This window comes from Podarcis vaucheri, assembly GCF_965113315.1.
Source record: "Podarcis vaucheri genome assembly, chromosome: 2".
Taxonomy (NCBI): Eukaryota; Metazoa; Chordata; class Lepidosauria; order Squamata; family Lacertidae; genus Podarcis; species Podarcis vaucheri.
In genome coordinates, this window is record NC_138760.1 from 6,536,125 (window position 1) to 6,555,534 (window position 19,410).

General features: G+C 48.6%; 1 protein-coding gene and 1 long non-coding RNA gene across 4 annotated transcripts in view; one reads left to right on the top strand and one right to left on the bottom strand.

Moving 5' to 3' along the window:
* Positions 1-19,410, bottom strand: part of PRIM1 (DNA primase subunit 1) — a 113,490-nt gene that overhangs the window by 3,884 nt on the left and 90,196 nt on the right. For all 3 annotated transcript variants that reach the window (XM_082205929.1, XM_082205930.1, XM_082205931.1), the window contains 7 exons: positions 18,689-18,825; positions 12,339-12,397; positions 10,153-10,262; positions 8,773-8,864; positions 7,877-8,009; positions 7,031-7,100; positions 5,034-5,125 (listed from right to left, as the gene is read on the bottom strand). In XM_082205929.1, the coding sequence (XP_082062055.1) occupies positions 5,034-5,125; positions 7,031-7,100; positions 7,877-8,009; positions 8,773-8,864; positions 10,153-10,262; positions 12,339-12,397; positions 18,689-18,825 (693 nt within the window). The remainder of the gene's footprint in view (positions 1-5,033; positions 5,126-7,030; positions 7,101-7,876; positions 8,010-8,772; positions 8,865-10,152; positions 10,263-12,338; positions 12,398-18,688; positions 18,826-19,410) is intronic.
* LOC309522972 lies at positions 7,744-18,908 on the top strand. Its single transcript, XR_014215189.1, has 2 exons — positions 7,744-7,854; positions 18,680-18,908. It is a non-coding gene; the product is annotated as an uncharacterized lncRNA (long non-coding RNA).

Genomic DNA, 19,410 nt, shown 5'->3' on the forward strand with positions numbered 1-19,410 from the left:
TTGGCCATGTGCAGCCGCCGCTCGCCCGTTGGCCGGGGCCTCAAAACTTTGCAGGCGATTGGCCAGCGATTTGCTGCACAAGAAGGAGGGATAGAGGAGGGAGGAGGTTCTGCCATGGTGAGGAAGAGGGGAGAAAATGTTGGCAAAAAAAAAAAAAATAAAAAATGGCGCCCGTGCCGCAAAAAACCACACCACGGAATCCAACCGCCGATCCATGGAACTGGCCATGGGCCGGTTCCAGGAGGCTCATGGGCTGGATCCGGCTTATGGGCCTTAGGTTGCCGACCTCTGTTCTAGCCCATGGGTCAGCAAACTAAGGGCCGTGGGCTGGATAAGGCCCAATTGCCTTCTGGATCCGGCCCATGGACGGTCCGGGAATCACTGCATGGATCACCAGCATGCGTGTTCTTTCCCTCGCCCTCAGACAGCGGCAACAGCGGCGCCTCCTTCCTTCCTCCCCCCTCCTGGCTTCTCCCCACCCTACCTAGAGGAGGAAGGGGGTTGGGCTTTGTTGGTGCCAGCAGCGCTCGAGTGGCCGCCATTTTAAGCAGCCCCTCTCTGGCGTACCTCCACCGCTGCCAGCCCCTGCCACTCGCAAGACACAGGTAAGCAGCCACTGGAGCTCGTTTTGCTCTTGCATCATTCCCCCCCCCCAATAAAGTCTGGGCCCCCACAAGGTCTGAGGGACAGTGGACTGGCCCCCTGCCGGAAAGGTTTGCTGACCCCTGTTCTAGCCAAACAGGCTATAAATACGCACGTGTCAGGGTTTGGCCCTGAATGCGTGTACATGTAACTCTGAGGCCAAGCCTGTTACAGGCCTATGTAAGAACTCAATGACTGCTGTGTATCTTTTGTTCCTTTTGGATAACATACATTACATTTGTGCAACAGGACTCCCCCCGTTCCCAAATTTACTCTGAAGCACTGGGGGAACCCCTAAAACAGATTTAGGGGTTGTGCGGGGGGAGGAGAGGGGGAGAACATTCCACATGCAAGCAGAAATCTTTGCGCTTACGGAATGATTGCCATGGTGCGGATTTCACTCAATTATTATTATTATTATTATTATTATTATTATTATTATTATTATTATTATTATTTCTTTATAGGTGAGATTCAACCAACGGGTCCCATCAGTTTGTGTGATGGATCCCCCCCCCATCGCCTCCTCGGTGGCTCAGTGGGTGGTGGTTTGGCAGAACTCTGGAACATTTTATGGGGGGAGAGAGAGAAATTGTCCTTTCTGGCAAGTGAAAACGCTTGCACTGAAGAAACATAGCACAATATTGGATCCTGCCTTTTCTCCCAAGTCCAAGGCAGCAAACAGAAAAATGTTAAGTCAGTACGGTATAAAAAAATCAAAAAACATACAGTACAGTCGTACCTCGGAAGTAGAACAGAATCCATTCTGGAAGTCCATTTGACTTCCTAAACGTTTGGAAACCAAGGCACGGCTTCCGATTGGCTGCAGGAAGCTGCGAAAGCCAAGCCAGACGTTCGGGTTCCAAAGAACGTTCGCAAACTGGAACACTTGGCGCTCGGGAGCCAAAACGTTCGATTCGCAAGGCATTCGTCAACCAAGGTACGACTGTACTTAAAACATTTTTAAAAACAATTTAAAAAACCATACTAAAACTTCTAAAAATTGCCATGTTGTTGTGATTATACAGCGGAACCTCATTTTTTGAGCGTCTTGAAAGCCGAATGTTTCAGAACCCGAACACTGAAAACCCAGAAGTACCGTATTTTTTTGTGTATAAGACTAGGTCCCCCCCCCCAAATAATGTCAAAAATTAGGGGGTGTTTTATACACGGATAGTGCCGAAAGGACGCTCAGTTGTGGATATGCATGGAAGCGAAAGGAAAGTCCAATGCTGTAAAGAAAAATATTGCATAGGAACCTGGAATGTAAGAACCATGAACCTGGTAAGTTGGATGTGGTCAAAAATGAGATGGCAAGAATAAATATTGACATCCTGGGCATCAGTGAGCTAAAATGGACGGGAATGGGCGAATTCAGTTCGGATGACTATCATATCTACTACTGTGGGCAAGAAACCCGTAAGAGAAATGGAGTGGCCCTCATAGTCAACAAAAGAGTGGCGAAAGCTGTACTGGGATGCAGTCTCAAAAATGATAGAATGATCTCGATACGAATCCAAGGCAGACCTTTTAACATCACAGTAATCCAAGTTTATGCACCAACTACTGGTGCTGAAGAAACTGAAATTGACCAATTCTATGAAGACTTACAAGACCTTATAGAAGTGACACCAAAGAAGGATGTTCTGCTCATTATAGGGGATTTGAATGCTAAAGTAGGGAATCAAGAGATAAAAGGAACAACAGGCAAGTTTGGCCTTGGAGATCAAAACGAAGCAGGGCAAAGGCTAATAGAGTTCTGTCAAGAGAACAAACTGGTCATCGCAAACACGCTTTTCCAACAACACAAGAGACGACTCTACACATGGACATCCCCAGATGGGCAACATCGAAATCATATTGATTATATTCTCTGCAGCCAAAGATGGAGAAGCTCTATACAGTCAGCAAAAACAAGACCTGGAGCTGACTGTGGCTCAGATCATCAGCTCCTTATAGCAAAATTCAAGCTTAAACTGAAGAAAGTAGGAAAAACCACTGGACAGGTAAGATACAATCTAAACCAAATCCCTTATGAATACACAGTGGAAGTGAGGAACAGGTTTAAGGATTTAGATTTGCTGGACAGAGTGCCTGAAGAACTATGGGTGGAGGCTCGCAACATTATACAGGAGGCAGCAACTAAAACCATCCCAATGAAAAAGAAATGCAAGAAAGCAAAGTGGCTGTCCAACGAGGCCTTACAAATAGCGGGGGAGAGAAGGCAAGCAAAATGCGAGGGAGATAGTGAAAGATACAGGAAATTGAATGCAGACTTCCAAAGAATAGCAAGGAGAGACAAGAAGGCCTTCTTAAACGAGCAATGCAAAGAAATAGAGGAAAGCAACAGAATGGGAAGAACCAGAGATCTGTTCAAGAAAATCGGAAATATGAAAGGAACATTTCGTACAAAGATTACCATAATAAAGGACAAAAGTGGTAAAGATCTAACTGAAGCAGAAGACATCAAGAAGAGGTGGCAAGAATACACAGAGGAATTATACCAGAAAGATATGGATGTCTCGTACACCCCAGGTAGTGTGGTTGCTGACCTTGAGCCAGACATCCTGGAGAGTGAAGTCAAATGGGCCTTAGAAAGCACTGCAAATAACAAGGCCAGTGGAAGTGATGGTATTCCAGCTGAACTGTTTAAAATTTTAAAAGATGATGCTGTTAAGGTGCTACACTCAATATGCCAGCAAGAGGATTGGAGAAGATCAGTCTACATCCCAATCCCAAAGAAAGGCAGTGCCAAAGAATGCTCCAACTACCACACAATTTCACTCATTTCACATGCTAGCAAGGTTATGCTTAAAATTCTACAAGGAAGGCTCAAGCAGTATGTGGACCGAGAACTCCCAGAAGTGCAAGCTGGATTTAGAAGAGGCAGAGGAACCAGAGACCAAACTGCAAACATGCGCTGGATTATGGAGAAAGCTAGAGAGTTCCAGAAAGACATCTACTTCTGCTTCATTGACTATGCAAAAGCCTTTGACTGTGTCGACCACAGCAAACTATGGCAAGTTCTTAAAGAAATGGGAGTGCCTGATCACCTCATCTGTCTCCTGAGAAATCTCTATGTGGGACAAGAAGCTACAGTTAGAACTGGATATGGAACAACTGATTGGTTCCAAATTGGGAAAGGAGTACGGCAAGGCTGTATATTGTCTCCCTGCTTATTTAACTTATATGCAGAATTCATCATGCGAAAGGCTGGGCTGGATGAATCCCAAGCCGGAATTAAGATTGCCGGAAGAAATATCAACAGCCTCAGATATGCAGATGACACAACCTTGATGGCAGAAAGTGAAGAGGAATTAAAGAACCTTTTAATGAGGGTGAAAGAGGAGAGCGCAAAATATGGTCTGAAGCTCAACATCAAAAAAACGAAGATCATGGCCACTGGGCCCATCACCTCCTGGCAAATAGATGGGGAAGAAATGGAGGCAGTGAGAGATTTTACTTTCTTGGGCTCCATGATCAGTGCAGATGGTGACAGCAGTCACGAAATTAAAAGACGCCTGCTCCTTGGGAGAAAGGCGATGGCAAACCTAGACAACATCTTAAAAAGCAGAGACATCACCTTGCCTACAAAGGTCCGTATAGTAAAAGCCATGGTTTTCCCAGTAGTGATGTATGGAAGTGAGAGCTGGACCATAAAGAAGGCTGATCGCCGAAGAATTGATGCTTTTGAATTATGGTGCTGGAGGAGACTCTTGAGAGTCCCATGGACTGCAAGAAGATCAAACCTCTCCATTCGGAAGGAAATCAGCCCTGAGCGCTCACTGGAAGGACAGATCGTGAAGCTGAGGCTCCAATACTTTGGCCACCTCATGAGAAGAGAAGACTCCCTGGAAAAGACCCTGATGTTGGGAAAGATGGAGGGCACAAGGAGAAGGGGACGACAGAGAATGAGATGGTTGGATGGTGTCCTTGAAGCTACTAGCATGAGTTTGATCAAACTGCGGGAGGCAGTGGAGGACAGAAGTGCCTGGCGTGCTCTGGTCCATGGGGTCACGAAGAGTCGGACACGACTAAACGACTAAACAACAACAACAAGTGCCAAGGGTGGACTGGTGATTGGTTGTTGCCCAAAAATAGGGGACATCTTATATATGGGGGGGTCTTATAGATGGAAAAATACGTTAATTGCTTCTGTTTTCAAACACACCTCGGAAGTCGAACGGCTTCTGTGGGATGTTTTTCCATTTTCAACATTGAAATACCGACAGCTCTTTGCACCTTGGTTGTCGAACGTTTCAGAAGTCTTCTGAACAGATTATGTTCAACAACCGAGGTTCCACTGTATATGTTTTACTATTGCCTTATTACAATCTCATGTTCGAAAGTGGGTGAAGATTTCACAAGGTCTTACGGTGCCTTCCACGAACCTCTGCTTCGCCGAGAGTTTTCGGGCTCCCCGTCATTTTCTTTTGCATCCCCCTCGTCGTTGCTAACTGTGTCCAGCTCATGACAGAGGCGGCTAAAACAAAACAGAAACATCAGGAACCCCACAAAACCTGGTAAAAAGGTAAAGGTAAAGGGACCCCTGACCATGAGGTCCAGTCGTGGCTGACTCTGGGGTTGCGGAGCTCATCTTGCTTTATTGGCCGAGGGAGCCGGCATACAGCTTCCAGGTCATGTGACCAGCATGACTAAGCCACTTCTGGCGAACCAGAGCAGCACACAGAAACGCCGTTTACCTTCCCACCGGAGCGGTACCTATTTATCTACTTGCATTTCGACGTGATTTCGAACTGCTAGGTTGGCAGGAGCTGGAACTGAACAATGGGAGCTCACCCCATTGTGGGGATTTGAACCGCCGACCTTCTGATTGGCAAGCTCTAGGCTCTGTGGTTTAACCCACAGTGCCACTCTTCTAGGAACATTCTCTCCTCAAATCCACCTTCTGTATTACAAGGTGGAACTCTTTCAACAGCTTGGTCCTATGCAGTTTAGCACTCCTAAACCCACTGATGCATACGATCAGGCAACGTCGGGGAATCCTCTGTATGTTGTTGGACTACATCTCCCATCATCCCTGACTATCAGCTGGCGGGGGTTGATGGGAGTTGGAGTCCAACAACACCTGGACGGCCACAGGTTCCCCAGCTCTGGGCTATGCCAAAACTGAGGCAGACCTTATTAATAAATCTCATCTACAGTGGTGCCTCGCAAGACGAAATTAATCCGTTCCGCGAGTCTCTTCGTCTTGCGGTTTCTTCGTCTTGCGAAGCGCGGCTATTAGCGGCTATTAACGGCTTAGCGGCTATTAACGGCTTAGCGGCTTTAAGAAAAAGGAAACAAACTCGCAAGAACTCGCAAGACGTTTCGTCTTGTGAAGCAAGCCCATAGGGAAATTCGTCTTGCGGAACGACTCAAAAAACGGAAAACTCTCTCGTCTTGCGCGTTTTTTGTCTTGCGAGGCATTCGTCTTGCGAGGTACCACTGTATTACAGTTTTTGGAAAGTTGTTTGTTCGCTATGCATTTTGACACTTCATACAATACTGTAAACAAATCCTGCATGATGGTTCTAGAGATCAAGCAGCAGGGGCAGGTTTTCCTTTATGTTTGGACGTAACTGGCTACCATTTTGAAGCAAGGTGGTGGACTGAACCTTTCAAAACTTCAGTGATTGCAACTACCGATTTCAAAACACCACCTACTGTATTTTTTGCTCTACAAGACGCACCAGACCATAAGACGCACCTAGTTTTTGGAGGAGGAAAACAAGAAAAAAAAAATATTCTGAATCTCAGAAGCCAGAACAAGAGGGATCGCTGCACAGCGAAAGCAGCAATCCCTCTTGCTGTTCTGGCTTCTGGGATAGCTGCGCAGCCTGCATTCGCTCCATAAGACGCACACACATTTCCCCTTACTTTTTAGGAGGGAAAAAGTGAGTCTTATAGAGCAAAAAATACGGTATTTATTTTTTGTTTCTTAGAATTCCCAACCAATGAAGGTCACGAGGCTGCTGGTCAACAGTAAATAAGTAATGGAGAATGTTGTGTTGTGGCTGCAGAGATATGAGGGTTAAAGGAAATTAAGAGTAAGAAACAGGAGTTTCCTCCCCTCGGTTAAAAAAAGCTATGCCTCTGTTAACGCAAGATGCTGTAATCCTCCTAGTCCAGTGACCTAAGGGTCTAAGCACATGAAGAGCAGCTGATATGGTGTCTTCCAGATGCTGTTAGACTACAATGGCCATCATTCCTAACTGTTGGCCAAGATGGCTGGGGCTGATGGGAGTTGTAGTCCAACAGTATGTGGAAGCCACCACAGTGGCTATCACCAGACTACATAGTGACTGCTGCTGCAGCTCTGCACTCCAAGAGACAAGTGTGTGTTGCGCTTCAATTTTCCATATGCCCAAAGCTGGATCATTCATACCTTATAGTGGGAACAGCAAATGGATCAAATTCATCCAGTTTCTTCAGGTCGATTGGAACTGAAATACGTCCTAAAGGAGGGCAATGAGCAAGTTAGAAGGGGCCTTTCTGGGTGCCGGATGTCAGGGAACTGACATCGGAGCTAGAGGCGGAGGGAAGGCTCTCAAATGATGCTGGAGAAGGGCCCAGCAGGGAGAGAGGCAGCTCCGCAGATGGGGAAGCAAATCAGTGTAACACCAGGGATATAGAGGGGCTGATGGGGGAATCGGCGAGAGGGCTCCAGGACTCTTCACCGGACACCAGCGGGGAGAGCACGGGTCCTCCGCTACCCACGCCCACCCTGCGCAGAAGACTTCCACGCAGAGAGAGTAGGAGGAGACTGGGTGTCAAACAACATTTATGTTGGAAAAGATTTAAGAAACGCCCACTGACGGATTCTGCTAGCGACTGAGGCAGCCACGAAGTGAAGGGCTGCCCAGACTGAAAGGTTTAGCAAGGCAACAAAGCCTGGAGAGGCGGCAACTTACGCACGAGCAACCCATACACATTACACCAGCATAGATGTAACTCTACATGCTTTTGGGGGGACGGGGACGATACTGCTACTACCACTGACCAAGATGGCTTTATCTCACCCTTCCTCCACAGATCAGAGCGCTCTAAGTTGCCCTGTTTGATTTCACCAACCTTGCAAGTAGTTTAGGCAGAGACAAGCGAGATGCCTAAGGACACCGGCAAGAGTGAAGCTGGCACACCTAAGGGGATATGTGAACTCCCAGATCCAAGACCAACACCCTATTAGATCCCCATCTTGACTAAAGGAAGGCATGTTGAAGCATCAACCAACCTGTTTTGGGGTGAACGCTGAAGGGGCTCTTCAACAAGTGGTTGATTCCTTTGCTGACATTCATATCTAGCCGTGGAAAACAGTACTGAAGCATAATCTCGGACTCAGTGTGCGCCATTTTCTTGGGTGTGATCTGGGAAGGAAGAGGAAGATTGGAAAGGGGTCAAACTTTGGAGGATCTTTTGTAGGCATTTGTATTTCACCCCTCTATTAGAAGGAGGCTACGCTGTGGGTTAAACCACAGAGCCTACGACTTGCCGATCAGAAGGCCGGCGGGTCGAATCCCCGTGACGGGGTCAGCTCCCGTTGCTCGGTCTCAGCTCCTGCCCACCTAGCAGTTTGAAAGCACGTCAAAGTGCAAGTAGATAAATAGGTACCGCTCCGGCGGGAAGGTAAATGGCATTTCCGTGCGCTGCTCTGGTTCGCCAGAAGCGGCTTAGTCATGCTGGCCACATGACCCGGAAGCTGTATGCCGGCTCCCTTGGCCAATAAAGCGAGATGAGTGCCGCAACCCTAGAGTCAGCCACGACTGGACCTAATGGTCAGGGGTCCCTTTACCTTACAGTCGCAGAGGAAGGGTTGTGCCATCACGGCACCTAAGAGCACACTCTGCGACTGCAACGCTGAACAGTTTTATATTGGGGGCGGGGGTGGAATCAGCAGAAGGGGTTAGTGAGAAGTGCTTTTATCAAGACAGGGGGTTCAAACACTGCCCATCCCAACAATCCCATTGCTTTAGAATTCAGCTGTCAATCCCACTTCTTGGTCAAGAAATAAAAGCTCGCCAGCTTCTCATGTTGCTTTGTTCCCCATCACCCAGTGCTGGCAGCCAAGGGACTCACCCAAAAGATTCTTATGATGCAAATGCCCCCTCCCCTGCTACCTCAAATACTTACACTGTGTCTTTCCAATGCTTTTGTCAAAAGCTCCCAGCGCTTGACTGAATCGTGCTTTTTAGTGAATTCCTGAAGCAGTTCTTTTCGAACTGGTGGCCAAATTGTTAAGGAGTTTCAGATCTGGTCCAAGGCCTGCTGGTGCCTGGGGCAGAGGAGCCCTGCTGGCTCACACCAAAGGCCCATTGAGTCCAGCATCCTGTTTGCATAATGGCCAACTGGACGCCTATGGAAAGCCAGCAAGCAGGATACGAACACAACAGGATTCTACCATTCAACTTCCCCAGCAGCTGGTATTTAGAGGGATGCTGTCTCTGCATCAGTAAAATTTGGGGCATCGCACGGCAGGACAGCGTCTCAAGCAAAGATATGCCCTCCCAATCTCATATTCCCAGCGTGCTTGTACAGTCATACCTTGGGTTACGAATGCTGCGGGTTGCAGACCGCGCCAAACCCGGAAGTACTTCCGGGTGTCGGCGCTCACGCAGAAGCGCAAAATAACATCACACACATGCGGAGAAGCGCCGAATCGCATCACGCGTGTGTGCAGACGTGGTGCTTCAGGCTGCGGGTTGCAAACATGCCTCCTGCACGGATCACGTTCGCAACCCGAGGTATGACTGTACTCCTGTCTCAGTGATGTTTACAGTGGCTCAGTCATGTACACAGAATTGGAGATAGCAGGAACCCCAAGGACGTGCACTACGGGGAGCTGGCTTCAGGCACCAGGCCTGATGGCAGACCAACTCTGTGCTACAAAGATTGATGCAAACATGACCTGAATGCTGGCAACATTACCCCTGCTGTATGGCACTCTCTTGCAGATTATTGCAATGCTAGGAGACAGACAGGCTGTGCATCCCTAGCAGTGACCACAGGAGGAATGCCTGCTGGGAGGAGCGCAGAGAGAAGCAACGCCATGGTGCACCTGCAGCAGCACAACCAGATGCCTTCATCTGCCCCAGTTGCAACAAAACATGTCTCTCCCATATCGGTCTCCAATACCATAGAAGGCCCTGTAACCTTCCAAGTTTGCATTCACCCCCAAAGGCGAACGGATGCCAACAACAGCCGCCGCCTCCGATACGGGATAAATCTGCTTCCTGACCCCTGCATCAACACAAGTGCCAGTAAACAGACCCAGGAGTATCTGGATTTTTGCCCCCACGGTCTTGACTATTTATTGCAGGGAAGGGGAAGCTGTAGCCCTCCCAAAGTTAATGGAATATAACCCCTATCATCCCTGGCCATATACCATGTTGGATGGGAGTTGCAGCCCAACATCTGGAGGGCCACAGATTCCTCATCCTTGATTTTATGGGCATGTCACTAGTAAGATCTGCAGCACTCTCTGGCACGCCCCATAGGTTCTTGAAAGGATATTCTCTGGGACCAAAGCCAACACTTTTTCATAGCTCTCTTTACTTCCAAGAATGTCCTGCTCGACAAGTGCATACTCTCTGAAGTAACGCTTCACCACATTTAGAGATTCGCTGCAACAGAAGAGGGGAAAACATCAGAGAGTCAGAAGGGTAACTTTGGTGGAGAGGCAGGTGAATGGGCACAAGGAAGGTTACCGAGGGAATAGGCTGAAAGCACCACAAGTGAACTATGTTGTCAGTCATCTGGAAGCACAACATTCCTGCTATGTATATAAAGCTCAATAATCCTCCTACGTATACAAAGTTAGGGACGCGGGTGGCGCTGTGGGTTAAACCACAGAGCCTAGGACTTGCCGATCAGAAGGTCGGCGGTTCGAATCCCCGCGACGGGGTGAACTCCCGTTGCTTGGTCCCTTCTCCTGCCAACCTAGCAGTTCGAAAGCACGAAGTGCAAGTAGATAAATAGGTACTGCTCCGGTGGGCGTTTCCGTGCACTGCTCTGGTTCGTCAGAGGTGGCTTCGTTATGCTGGCCACATGACCCGGAAGCTGTACACCGGCTCCCTCGGCCAGTAAAGCGAGATGAGCGCCGCAACCCCAGAGTCGGCCACAACTGGACCTAATGGTCAGGGGTCCCTTTACCTTTATACAAAGTTAGTTATCTTTTATAAGGTGCTTTGGAGTAGGTGGGTGGCCTTTGCCCTGAAAGGTGCAATATGTTTAACACATTCACATGCCCACCCACACCTAGGATTTTGGGAAAGAGGGAATTTCAGCAGGAACAGCCTGCCACACAGAGGTGATAAAAGCCTCAATGGCATTTCATTTGCTCTTGCCTAGGTCTGGGGAAATCTGTACAGTAGTACCTCTGGCTGTGCACGGGATCCGTTCCGAAGCTCTGGTCGGATCCCAAGGAATTCACAACCAGAGGTGCCTGTTCTGCGCATGCGCGCAGCAGGGTAGAGGGCTTTTGTGCATATGGCGAAACCCGGAAAAATACTTCCGGGTTTGCTGTGTTCGCATCCTGAAGGATACGCAACCAGAGGTGTGCGTATCCAGAGGTACCACTGTATTGTTGAAGAAGGAAACTGCAACATAGTATGGCATCATTTTGTAGCAACCTAACCCTGGTAGAAAGCACAAATATTGCTAGAAGGGAAAAGAGAAGGTCTTTGTTCTGTGCAGATTGCACAAATGGGATGCATCCCAATGGGCATGCATTCCAGCACTTGCCTGCAGGAGGGGAAATGTAGATACGGTCTCGGAATTAGTAATGTATGTTTCTGTGCACATTAGAATAATGTGAGTTGAGTGGTTAATGTGCATAACAGCTGGCCATTGTGCATATCCACATGGGGAATGTGCACATAATCTGTCTATGAAAAGGGAATTCTGCACATTCTCCAGTCATTATGCATAGTCTTCAACGGGTCTTTCCTCCACTTCACATCTGAATATTTACCCTTGGAGCTGCATTAACCACAGCCTACCCTAGTTTTGGGTCTAAACCACAGAGCCTAGGGCTTGCCAATCAGAAGGTCAGCGGTTCGAATCCCCGCAACGGGGTGAGCGCCCGTTGCTCGGTCCCTGCTCCTGCCAACCTAGTAGTTTGAAAGCACGTCAAAGTGCAAGTAGATGAATAGGTAGCGCTCCGGCGGGAAGGTAAACGGCGTTTCTGTGCGCTGCTCTGGTTCACCAGAAGCGGCTTAGTCATGCTGGCCACATGACCCAGAAGCTGTCTGCGGACAAACGTCGGCTCCCTCAGCCAGTAAAGAGAGATGAGCGCCACAACCCCAGAGTCGTCCGTGACTGGACTTAATGGTCAGGGGTCCCTTTACCTTTTACCCTAGTTTTAGGGTTTTAGGAGCAGCCCAAAAGCTTTCCCATGGCTCAAGGCTCTTATTATACAGAAGGCTTTTCTCAGCCCCCTGGTTCATGGTTAAGTGTGAAACAGAATGCCAATGAAGAAAGCCGCCCACGAGCCTCATCAATAGTTGCACCTATAGCTTCTACTCACCCTTCTCCACCAGAAAGCCACAATGCAGTCCATACCTCCTTATTCCATAGTGATTCTCAGCACAGCTTAAAACAACACTTAAAGCTTAACATTTGCTGAATAACAAATTCATGATGTGCAACCTCTCTATGCTAGAAATGCCATAAATTCCCTGGCTGTTGCCTGAACTGACCTGATGAAAGGGTGGATGTTGTCCGGAAGAGTCACCTTCTTGATGGTCTCTTCGCCACCCTGTGAAATATGGAGGTTTAGTTTAGGTTGGTTTCTTTAAGCATCTTTCAGTCTATCTAATGTTTATTGGATGGATTTCCCCCCTAAACTGATTTTTGATTTTATTGTTATTTACGCTTTATACCGTATTTTATGCTGGTTTTTTTGTAGCATCAATTAAGTGTTTTAAATTTGTTGTTAGCCACCCTGAGCCCGGTTTCCTGAACCGGGAAGGGCGGGGTATAAATAAAAATTTATTATTAGTTTACAGTTTAGTTTAAAGTCAGTTTACAAACAAGAAAACATTTACAGTGGTGCCCCGCAAGACGAATGCCTCGCAAGACGGAAAACTCGCTAGACGAAAGAGTTTTCCGTTTTGGAGGTGCTTCGCAAAACGAATCTCCTATGGGCTTGTTTGCAAGACGAAAATGTCTTGCGAGTTCCTGCGGGTTTTTTTTTCTTCCCCCCTTTTTCTAAGCCGCTAAGCCGCTTATCGGCTGATCCGATAAGCCGATAATAGCGTTAAACTGTCAATGGGCTTGCTTTGCAAGACGAAAAAACCGCTAGACGAAGAGAATCACAGAACGGATTCTTTTCGTCTTGCGAGGCACCACTGTAAATACAAAATAAAGAAAACTAGAAGCTCAAAACAGCCAGCGAGATTAAAAATGAATCGAAAATGCACCAGGAAATAAAAAATATGCAAAATGAGCTCCGGTTAATGCCACTCACCCCTCCACTGACAGCTAGAAATGTCACGCTTTATGGGCTTCCCAGAGGCATCTGGTTGGGCAATGTGAGAACAGTGCTCAAGTAGATGAGCCTGTGGCCTGACCCAGCAGGATTTGTGGAGTTTGGAACTAACAGGGTTAAAACTCACTGGTGTCCTGTATCTGGTTCTGGGAGGAGCTGGGAGGAGCTACATGCCGAGAAGTGCGTCACAGGATGTTGTTCTGACGCTCTTCAGATCTGTCTCTGCAACGGACAGAGAAGCAGCCCAACTTAGAGGCTGCTGGGCGAGTGCTTTTGGAAAAGCACAAAAACATGCCGGAATGTTCCGATGGTGTCTGACTGATTTATTGCTCTGTAAATAAAGCTACTAGAGATTAGAACGGACCGTCTCTGGACCTGATTTATCCCTATTCTCACACGGAAGCAGGACCGTTGCCGCTACTCTGCTATCTTGCCAGGTCATTTTTTCCCAGCAGAGTTCTCACAGGGAAGAGTGACTGGACGGCAAATTATCTTCACTTTAAGAGGTTATGGATGATCCGCGTCTCCTGATAAGTGTGAGAAGGGAGGAAGGCTGCCAGCTTTGAGTTGCTGTGATCTCCTGCCAGGGAGGGCAGTGAGGAATGCTGGTGATCGGAGCCAAGAGCCAAGAGAGACGGCTGCTTCGGAGGAGGTCCAGTTTGATGGCAAACTTGTGAGTACGCTTGAAAGCCCCTGGGGGGAGGAGATGGCTGCTGCTCAGGCACAGCAGGGCCATGAAAGCTTCAACATCCCCTTCGAAAGGCTCAATGGGGCCAATTGGGAGGCCTGGAGTAAGAGCATGCACCGCTGGCTGGCAGAGAGGAAGCTGTGGGACTGCACCCAGGCTGATCCAGTCCATGCCCAGTCCAGTGAGAGGTCTGCAGAAGCTTGTGAAGCAGACGTGGCTGCTCTGGAGAGAGAGCAAAGGGTGCTAGCCATTTTAAGGGTCAGCGTTGGTACTTGGCTGTTGCCAAAGCTCCAAGGGAGGAAGCCCTGGGTCGCGTGGCAGGCACTGAAGATGGCATGTCAAGCCTCAGTGGGAGCCACACCAGAGGGGGCTGAGAGTTGCCCAGAGAAAGCCCAAAGTTCAGAGGGGGCTGGAGCTGTTTTGGGAAGCCGTGCTTCACCACATCTGTGTGATGGACTGTGTGCTGGAGAGAGGCTGAGAGCTGGGAAGAGGAACGCAGTTGCAGGCTGTTCCTTAGGCAGCAGAGCACCCAAGAGTGGGGGTGCAAGCCGATCCAAGAGCTCTGCGAAAGCCAAAGTCTCCAAGAGTTGTTTATGCTTTGTGGCGACGTCCAACAGCGCTGGGAAGCATCCGCTGGAAGCCCAGGCTGCCAAGGACACCAGCTGGCGTGGAATGTCAACAAAGCAGGTTCCCAGGGCCGGTGCTCAGCAGAGGCGTGAGAAAGCTGCAGGCCAGGAGGAAGACAAGGTGCCTTATCACCCCACAGCTGCATTCGTCTCCCTGGGAAGCAGCGAAAGCCCTAGTCGGGGGAAGGCTGTGGCCATGGCAACCAAGAAGGACACTGACAGTGGGGGTGCAACCAACGCCATGGCATCTTTGGAAAACAGCCAGAGAGACACCTTTTCTCTGATCATCGATTCAGGAGCTTCGCATTGCCTCGTTAACTCCAGAGTGCTCCTGAGGAACTGCAAGACAGTTAAAACTGCACGCTCTGTTATTTTAGCAGATGGGTCAAAAAGACCACTGACTGAATCTGGGTCTTTGTTTTGCTCTTTTCTAGGTTGTGAAGTGCCAGCTTATTATGTCCCGGAACTCGCCCATTCTCTTTTGAGTGTGTCAGCATTATTGGCTATTGGAATTGATGTCTTATTCTCTAACAATTTGTGCTCTTTTTACAGGGATGGGAAGAAGATCTACAGTGTTGAGAGGAAAGACAGGCTCTTTCTGGTGGAGCTGCCCATTGAAAATGGGGCTGGTGGGAAAATGGGACTGGTGGAAAATGTGACTAGTGGGTCCATTGATAATGCCCAAGTGCAGTGTGCTAATGTCCCACCACACAATGATTGTATCCATCTGTGGCACAGAAAATTTGGGCACGCAGCGTGGTCGTATGTGCGTAAAGCTGCAGAGAACACAATTGGGTGTAGGTTCAAGGCATGTGACAAATTCCTGGATTGTCAAGCCTGTAAGCAATCAAAGGTCACAACATGCACATACCCCAGGTCAGAGAGAAGGACCAGCAAACCTTTTGAACTGGTCCATGCAGATTTGTCAGGGCCCATGCCAACACCTTCTTTAGCTGGGTCTAAATGGATTCTGATTCTGATTGATGATTTTTCGAGACACACCTGGCTGTTTACGCTTAGATGCAAATCAGAAGCAGCTGCACTGATCAGGGATTGGATCACAGCGGTAGAGCTGCGTTTCTCTACCAGGGTGATTTCCTTTCAATCTGATCGCGGGGGGGAATTCACAGGTTCTGCGCTGCAATCGTTTTTCAGGCAGAAAGGTATCAGTCATCGTTTGACTGCCCCCTACTCTCCGCAACAGAACGGGTTGGCGGAGAGGAAGTTTCGCACTTTACAGGAATCAGCGCATGCTATGTTGGCAGACTCGGGATTGCCACAGCGCTTTTGGGCTGAAAGTTATAAGACAGCATGCTTTGTGCAGAACAGGGTGTTCAATTCAAGTGTAGGAGACACACCGTACTTTCTGCTTCATGGAAAGAAACCGAAGGTGGACTTTCTGCACGTTTTTGGTTCGCAGGCTTGGGTTCTGGTTCCAAAGGCCATGCGCAGAAAGGGTGAGCCAAGGTCTAGGAAGATGATCTTTGTAGGCTATGAGCCGGGTTCAAAGGCGTGGCGTTTCGCATACCCTGCTGGCGACCAGTCTAAGCTGCTTATTAGCGGCAGTGCTGAGTTTTGCGAGCAGAGTGGGTGGAAACGTCTTCACGGAAACCCAGATGTTCTGTTAGACTCAGGTGATGAGGAGGAGGAGGACGAGGCTGAACCTGTTGCTGAGGCGCACGGTCAACAGCCACAGAGTCCAGAGCAGGGATCTCCAAGGCAGAGGCCTCAAACCTCTCCAAAAGGGAGTCCCAAGACCCCTCCACAGGTCTCTGTAAAGTCTGAGCCGAGGAGTGAACCATCCTCGCCAGCAGAACCAGCTGTACGCCCGAAACGGCGCAGCAGGTCAGAGGGGGAGGTTTCTGACACAGGAGATGGTAGGGCGAATCCAGGTGAATCAGGCGCAGGTCCGGAATTCACTCTGAGGAGGTCAGCTAGGTCAACCAAGGGTAAGCCTCCTGAAAGGTATGAAGCCACTAGTGTTTGGGTTGGTGTGGCTAGGTGTGAGCCTGAATCCTTTGAGGATGTTCAGAAGTTGCCTCAGGAAGAAGCTAGCAAATGGCGTGAGGCGATGCAGAAGGAGATGAACTCAATGAAGTCTCTTGGTGTGTTCTCACTCACTCAGCTGCCGGCTAACCAGCGAGCTGTTAGTTGTAGGTGGATTTACCGCTTGAAACCCACAGAAACGGGAGAACCACAGTACAAAGCGAGATTAGTGGCACGTGGATTCACACAGAAAAAGGGTGTCCACTTCACAGAGGTTTATTCGCCGACCTCAAGAGCGGAGACTTTGAGAATGTTTTTGGCGATAGCAGCACAGAGAGGTTGGAAGGTGAACCATTTTGATGTAGATGTTGCCTACCTAAATTCAGATCTCCAGGAGGAGTTGTACATGCTTCCTCCTCCAGGGTTTGAAGTCAGTGAGCAAGGAGTCGTGTGGCGGTTGCACAAATCCATCTATGGATTACGCCAATCTGCCAGGAATTGGAATATGTGCCTACATGAAGCCTTAGAGGAGCTAGGTTTTAAGAGGTCTGTTGCAGACAGTTGCCTGTACCTGAAGAGGTCAGGAGAGACACAGGAAGTGATTCTTGTCTTTGTTGATGATATCTTAATGATGGCACAGACTAGTGAGCAGGTGAAGAAGTTTGCTAGGGAACTTGGAAAGCGGTTCAAGCTGAAGCAGCTTGGGGATGTCAAATCCTACTTAGGTGTTCAGATAGCGAAGACTGAGGATGGTAGCTTTTTGCTTAGCCAGAAAGGTAAGATTGAACAGTTGCTTGAGAAGTTCAGGATGTCTGATTGTGCAGGTGCCAGGTCACCCATGGAAGCTGGATACGTAAAGGAATTTCAGCAAGTAGAACGCGCTGCGTTTGAAAATACTGAAGTATTTCAGTCAGCCCTAGGGAGTTTGTTGTACTTGTCTCAATGGAGCAGACCAGACATTGCGTTTGCTGTCAATCTGCTCAGCAGAGAGGCATCAAACCCCAGTGTGCAAGCCTGGAATGGCATCAAGAGAGTTCTGAGGTATTTGCAGGAAACCAAAGACTTTTGTCTTAGGTTGCCAGCTCAAGGAGAAGTGAAGCTGACTTGCTTTGTGGATTCGGATTGGGCTAACTCTGAAGATCGCAAATCAGTGTCAGGCCTAGTGGTAAAGTTTGGGGACTCTGTAGTTGGGTGGAGGTCCCGGAAGCAAAGTCTCATAGCGCTTTCATCTACTGAAGCCGAGTTCAGTGCGCTATCAGATGCTTGCAGAGAGCTGGAGTTCTATGTGTGTTTGGTCAAGGAAATCTGTGGAGAGAATTGTCTGCCTGTTGTGGTGCATGAGGACAATCAACCTTGCCTCAAATTGGCTGAGACGGGGCAATTCAAGGCGAGGACCAAACATTTGGACATACGTTTCCGGAATGTATGTCAGAGCGTTCATGAGGGGCTAGTTGCTCTGAAATACTGTCCCTCAACAAAGAACCTCGCTGATGGTTTCACAAAACCATTAACCTTCCAGAAGCACGAGGAGTTCTGTGAGGGTCTGTGTATAGGGAAAGCATTGTTGACTGTTGTCTCCAGATGCAGGACAAGAGGGGGTGTGGAGTTTGGAACTAACAGGGTTAAAACTCACTGGTGTCCTGTATCTGGTTCTGGGAGGAGCTGGGAGGAGCTACATGCCGAGAAGTGCGTCACAGGATGTTGTTCTGACGCTCTTCAGATCTGTCTCTGCAACGGACAGAGAAGCAGCCCAACTTAGAGGCTGCTGGGCGAGTGCTTTTGGAAAAGCACAAAAACATGCCGGAATGTTCCGATGGTGTCTGACTGATTTATTGCTCTGTAAATAAAGCTACTAGAGATTAGAACGGACCGTCTCTGGACCTGATTTATCCCTATTCTCACACGGAAGCAGGACCGTTGCCGCTACTCTGCTATCTTGCCAGGTCATTTTTTCCCAGCAGAGTTCTCACAGGGAAGAGTGACTGGACGGCAAATTATCTTCACTTTAAGAGGATTCTCTGTTAATACACTTAAAGATTGCTTCTGGTCATGACACTGTGCTCTGCCTTTCCTTGTCCTAGGGGCATGTCCCAACGTGACAGGCCAGTGTTGTAGCTTAACTGGGCCACTGATTCTCTGCCCTCCAGTGTCACATAATCATAGAATTATAGAGTTGGAAGGCACCCGAGGGTCATCTACTCCAACCCCCTGCAATGCAGAAATTAAGTTCCACCTCCTTCTGTCCTAAAGATACCACACCTTCACAAGGGAGAGATATTCCACTGCTGCAGAGCGGAGACTTGAAGACCACTTCCTGACCGATTTGTCACACACCCAGCAATGAACGCCTCTCCGTCCCGAGTACACCCAGAGGCGGTGCTTGATGCCAAAGTCCTCTGGAGGTGCAGAAAAGCAGAGCAGAAAGCACAAAAGGTAATAGCTTTGATGAGAATGAATGAATAAAACCTTAGTGCTGCGAGTGCTCATAGTGTTCTGCATGCATCGTCCCAGCAATTCTTACAACAGTCCTGAAAGGTAGGCTGCCATTATTATTCTTATATTGCAGATTGGCTGTGTGTGTGTGTGTGTGTGTGTGTGTGGCAGCAAGGAAAGACCGGGAGTCAGAAAGAAACAGACCTTGATCACGGCTAAAGTGAGATTTGAGCAAGCATATCCTGAAGTGCAATACCACGTGTGTTAGTACAGTGGTGCCCCGCAAGACGAATGCCTCGCAAGACGGAAAACTCACTAGATGAAAGAGTTTTCCATTTTGGAGGTGCTTCGCAAAACAAATCTCCTATGGGCTTGCTTCGCAAGACGACAATGTCTTGCGAGTTCCTGCGGGTTTTTTCCCCTTCCCCCCTTTTTCTAAGCCGCTAAGCCACTTATCAGCTGATGCGATAAGCCGCTAAGCCGCTAATAGCGCTAATCCGTCAATGGGCTTGCTTCACAAGACGAAAAAACCGCTAGACGAAGAGAAT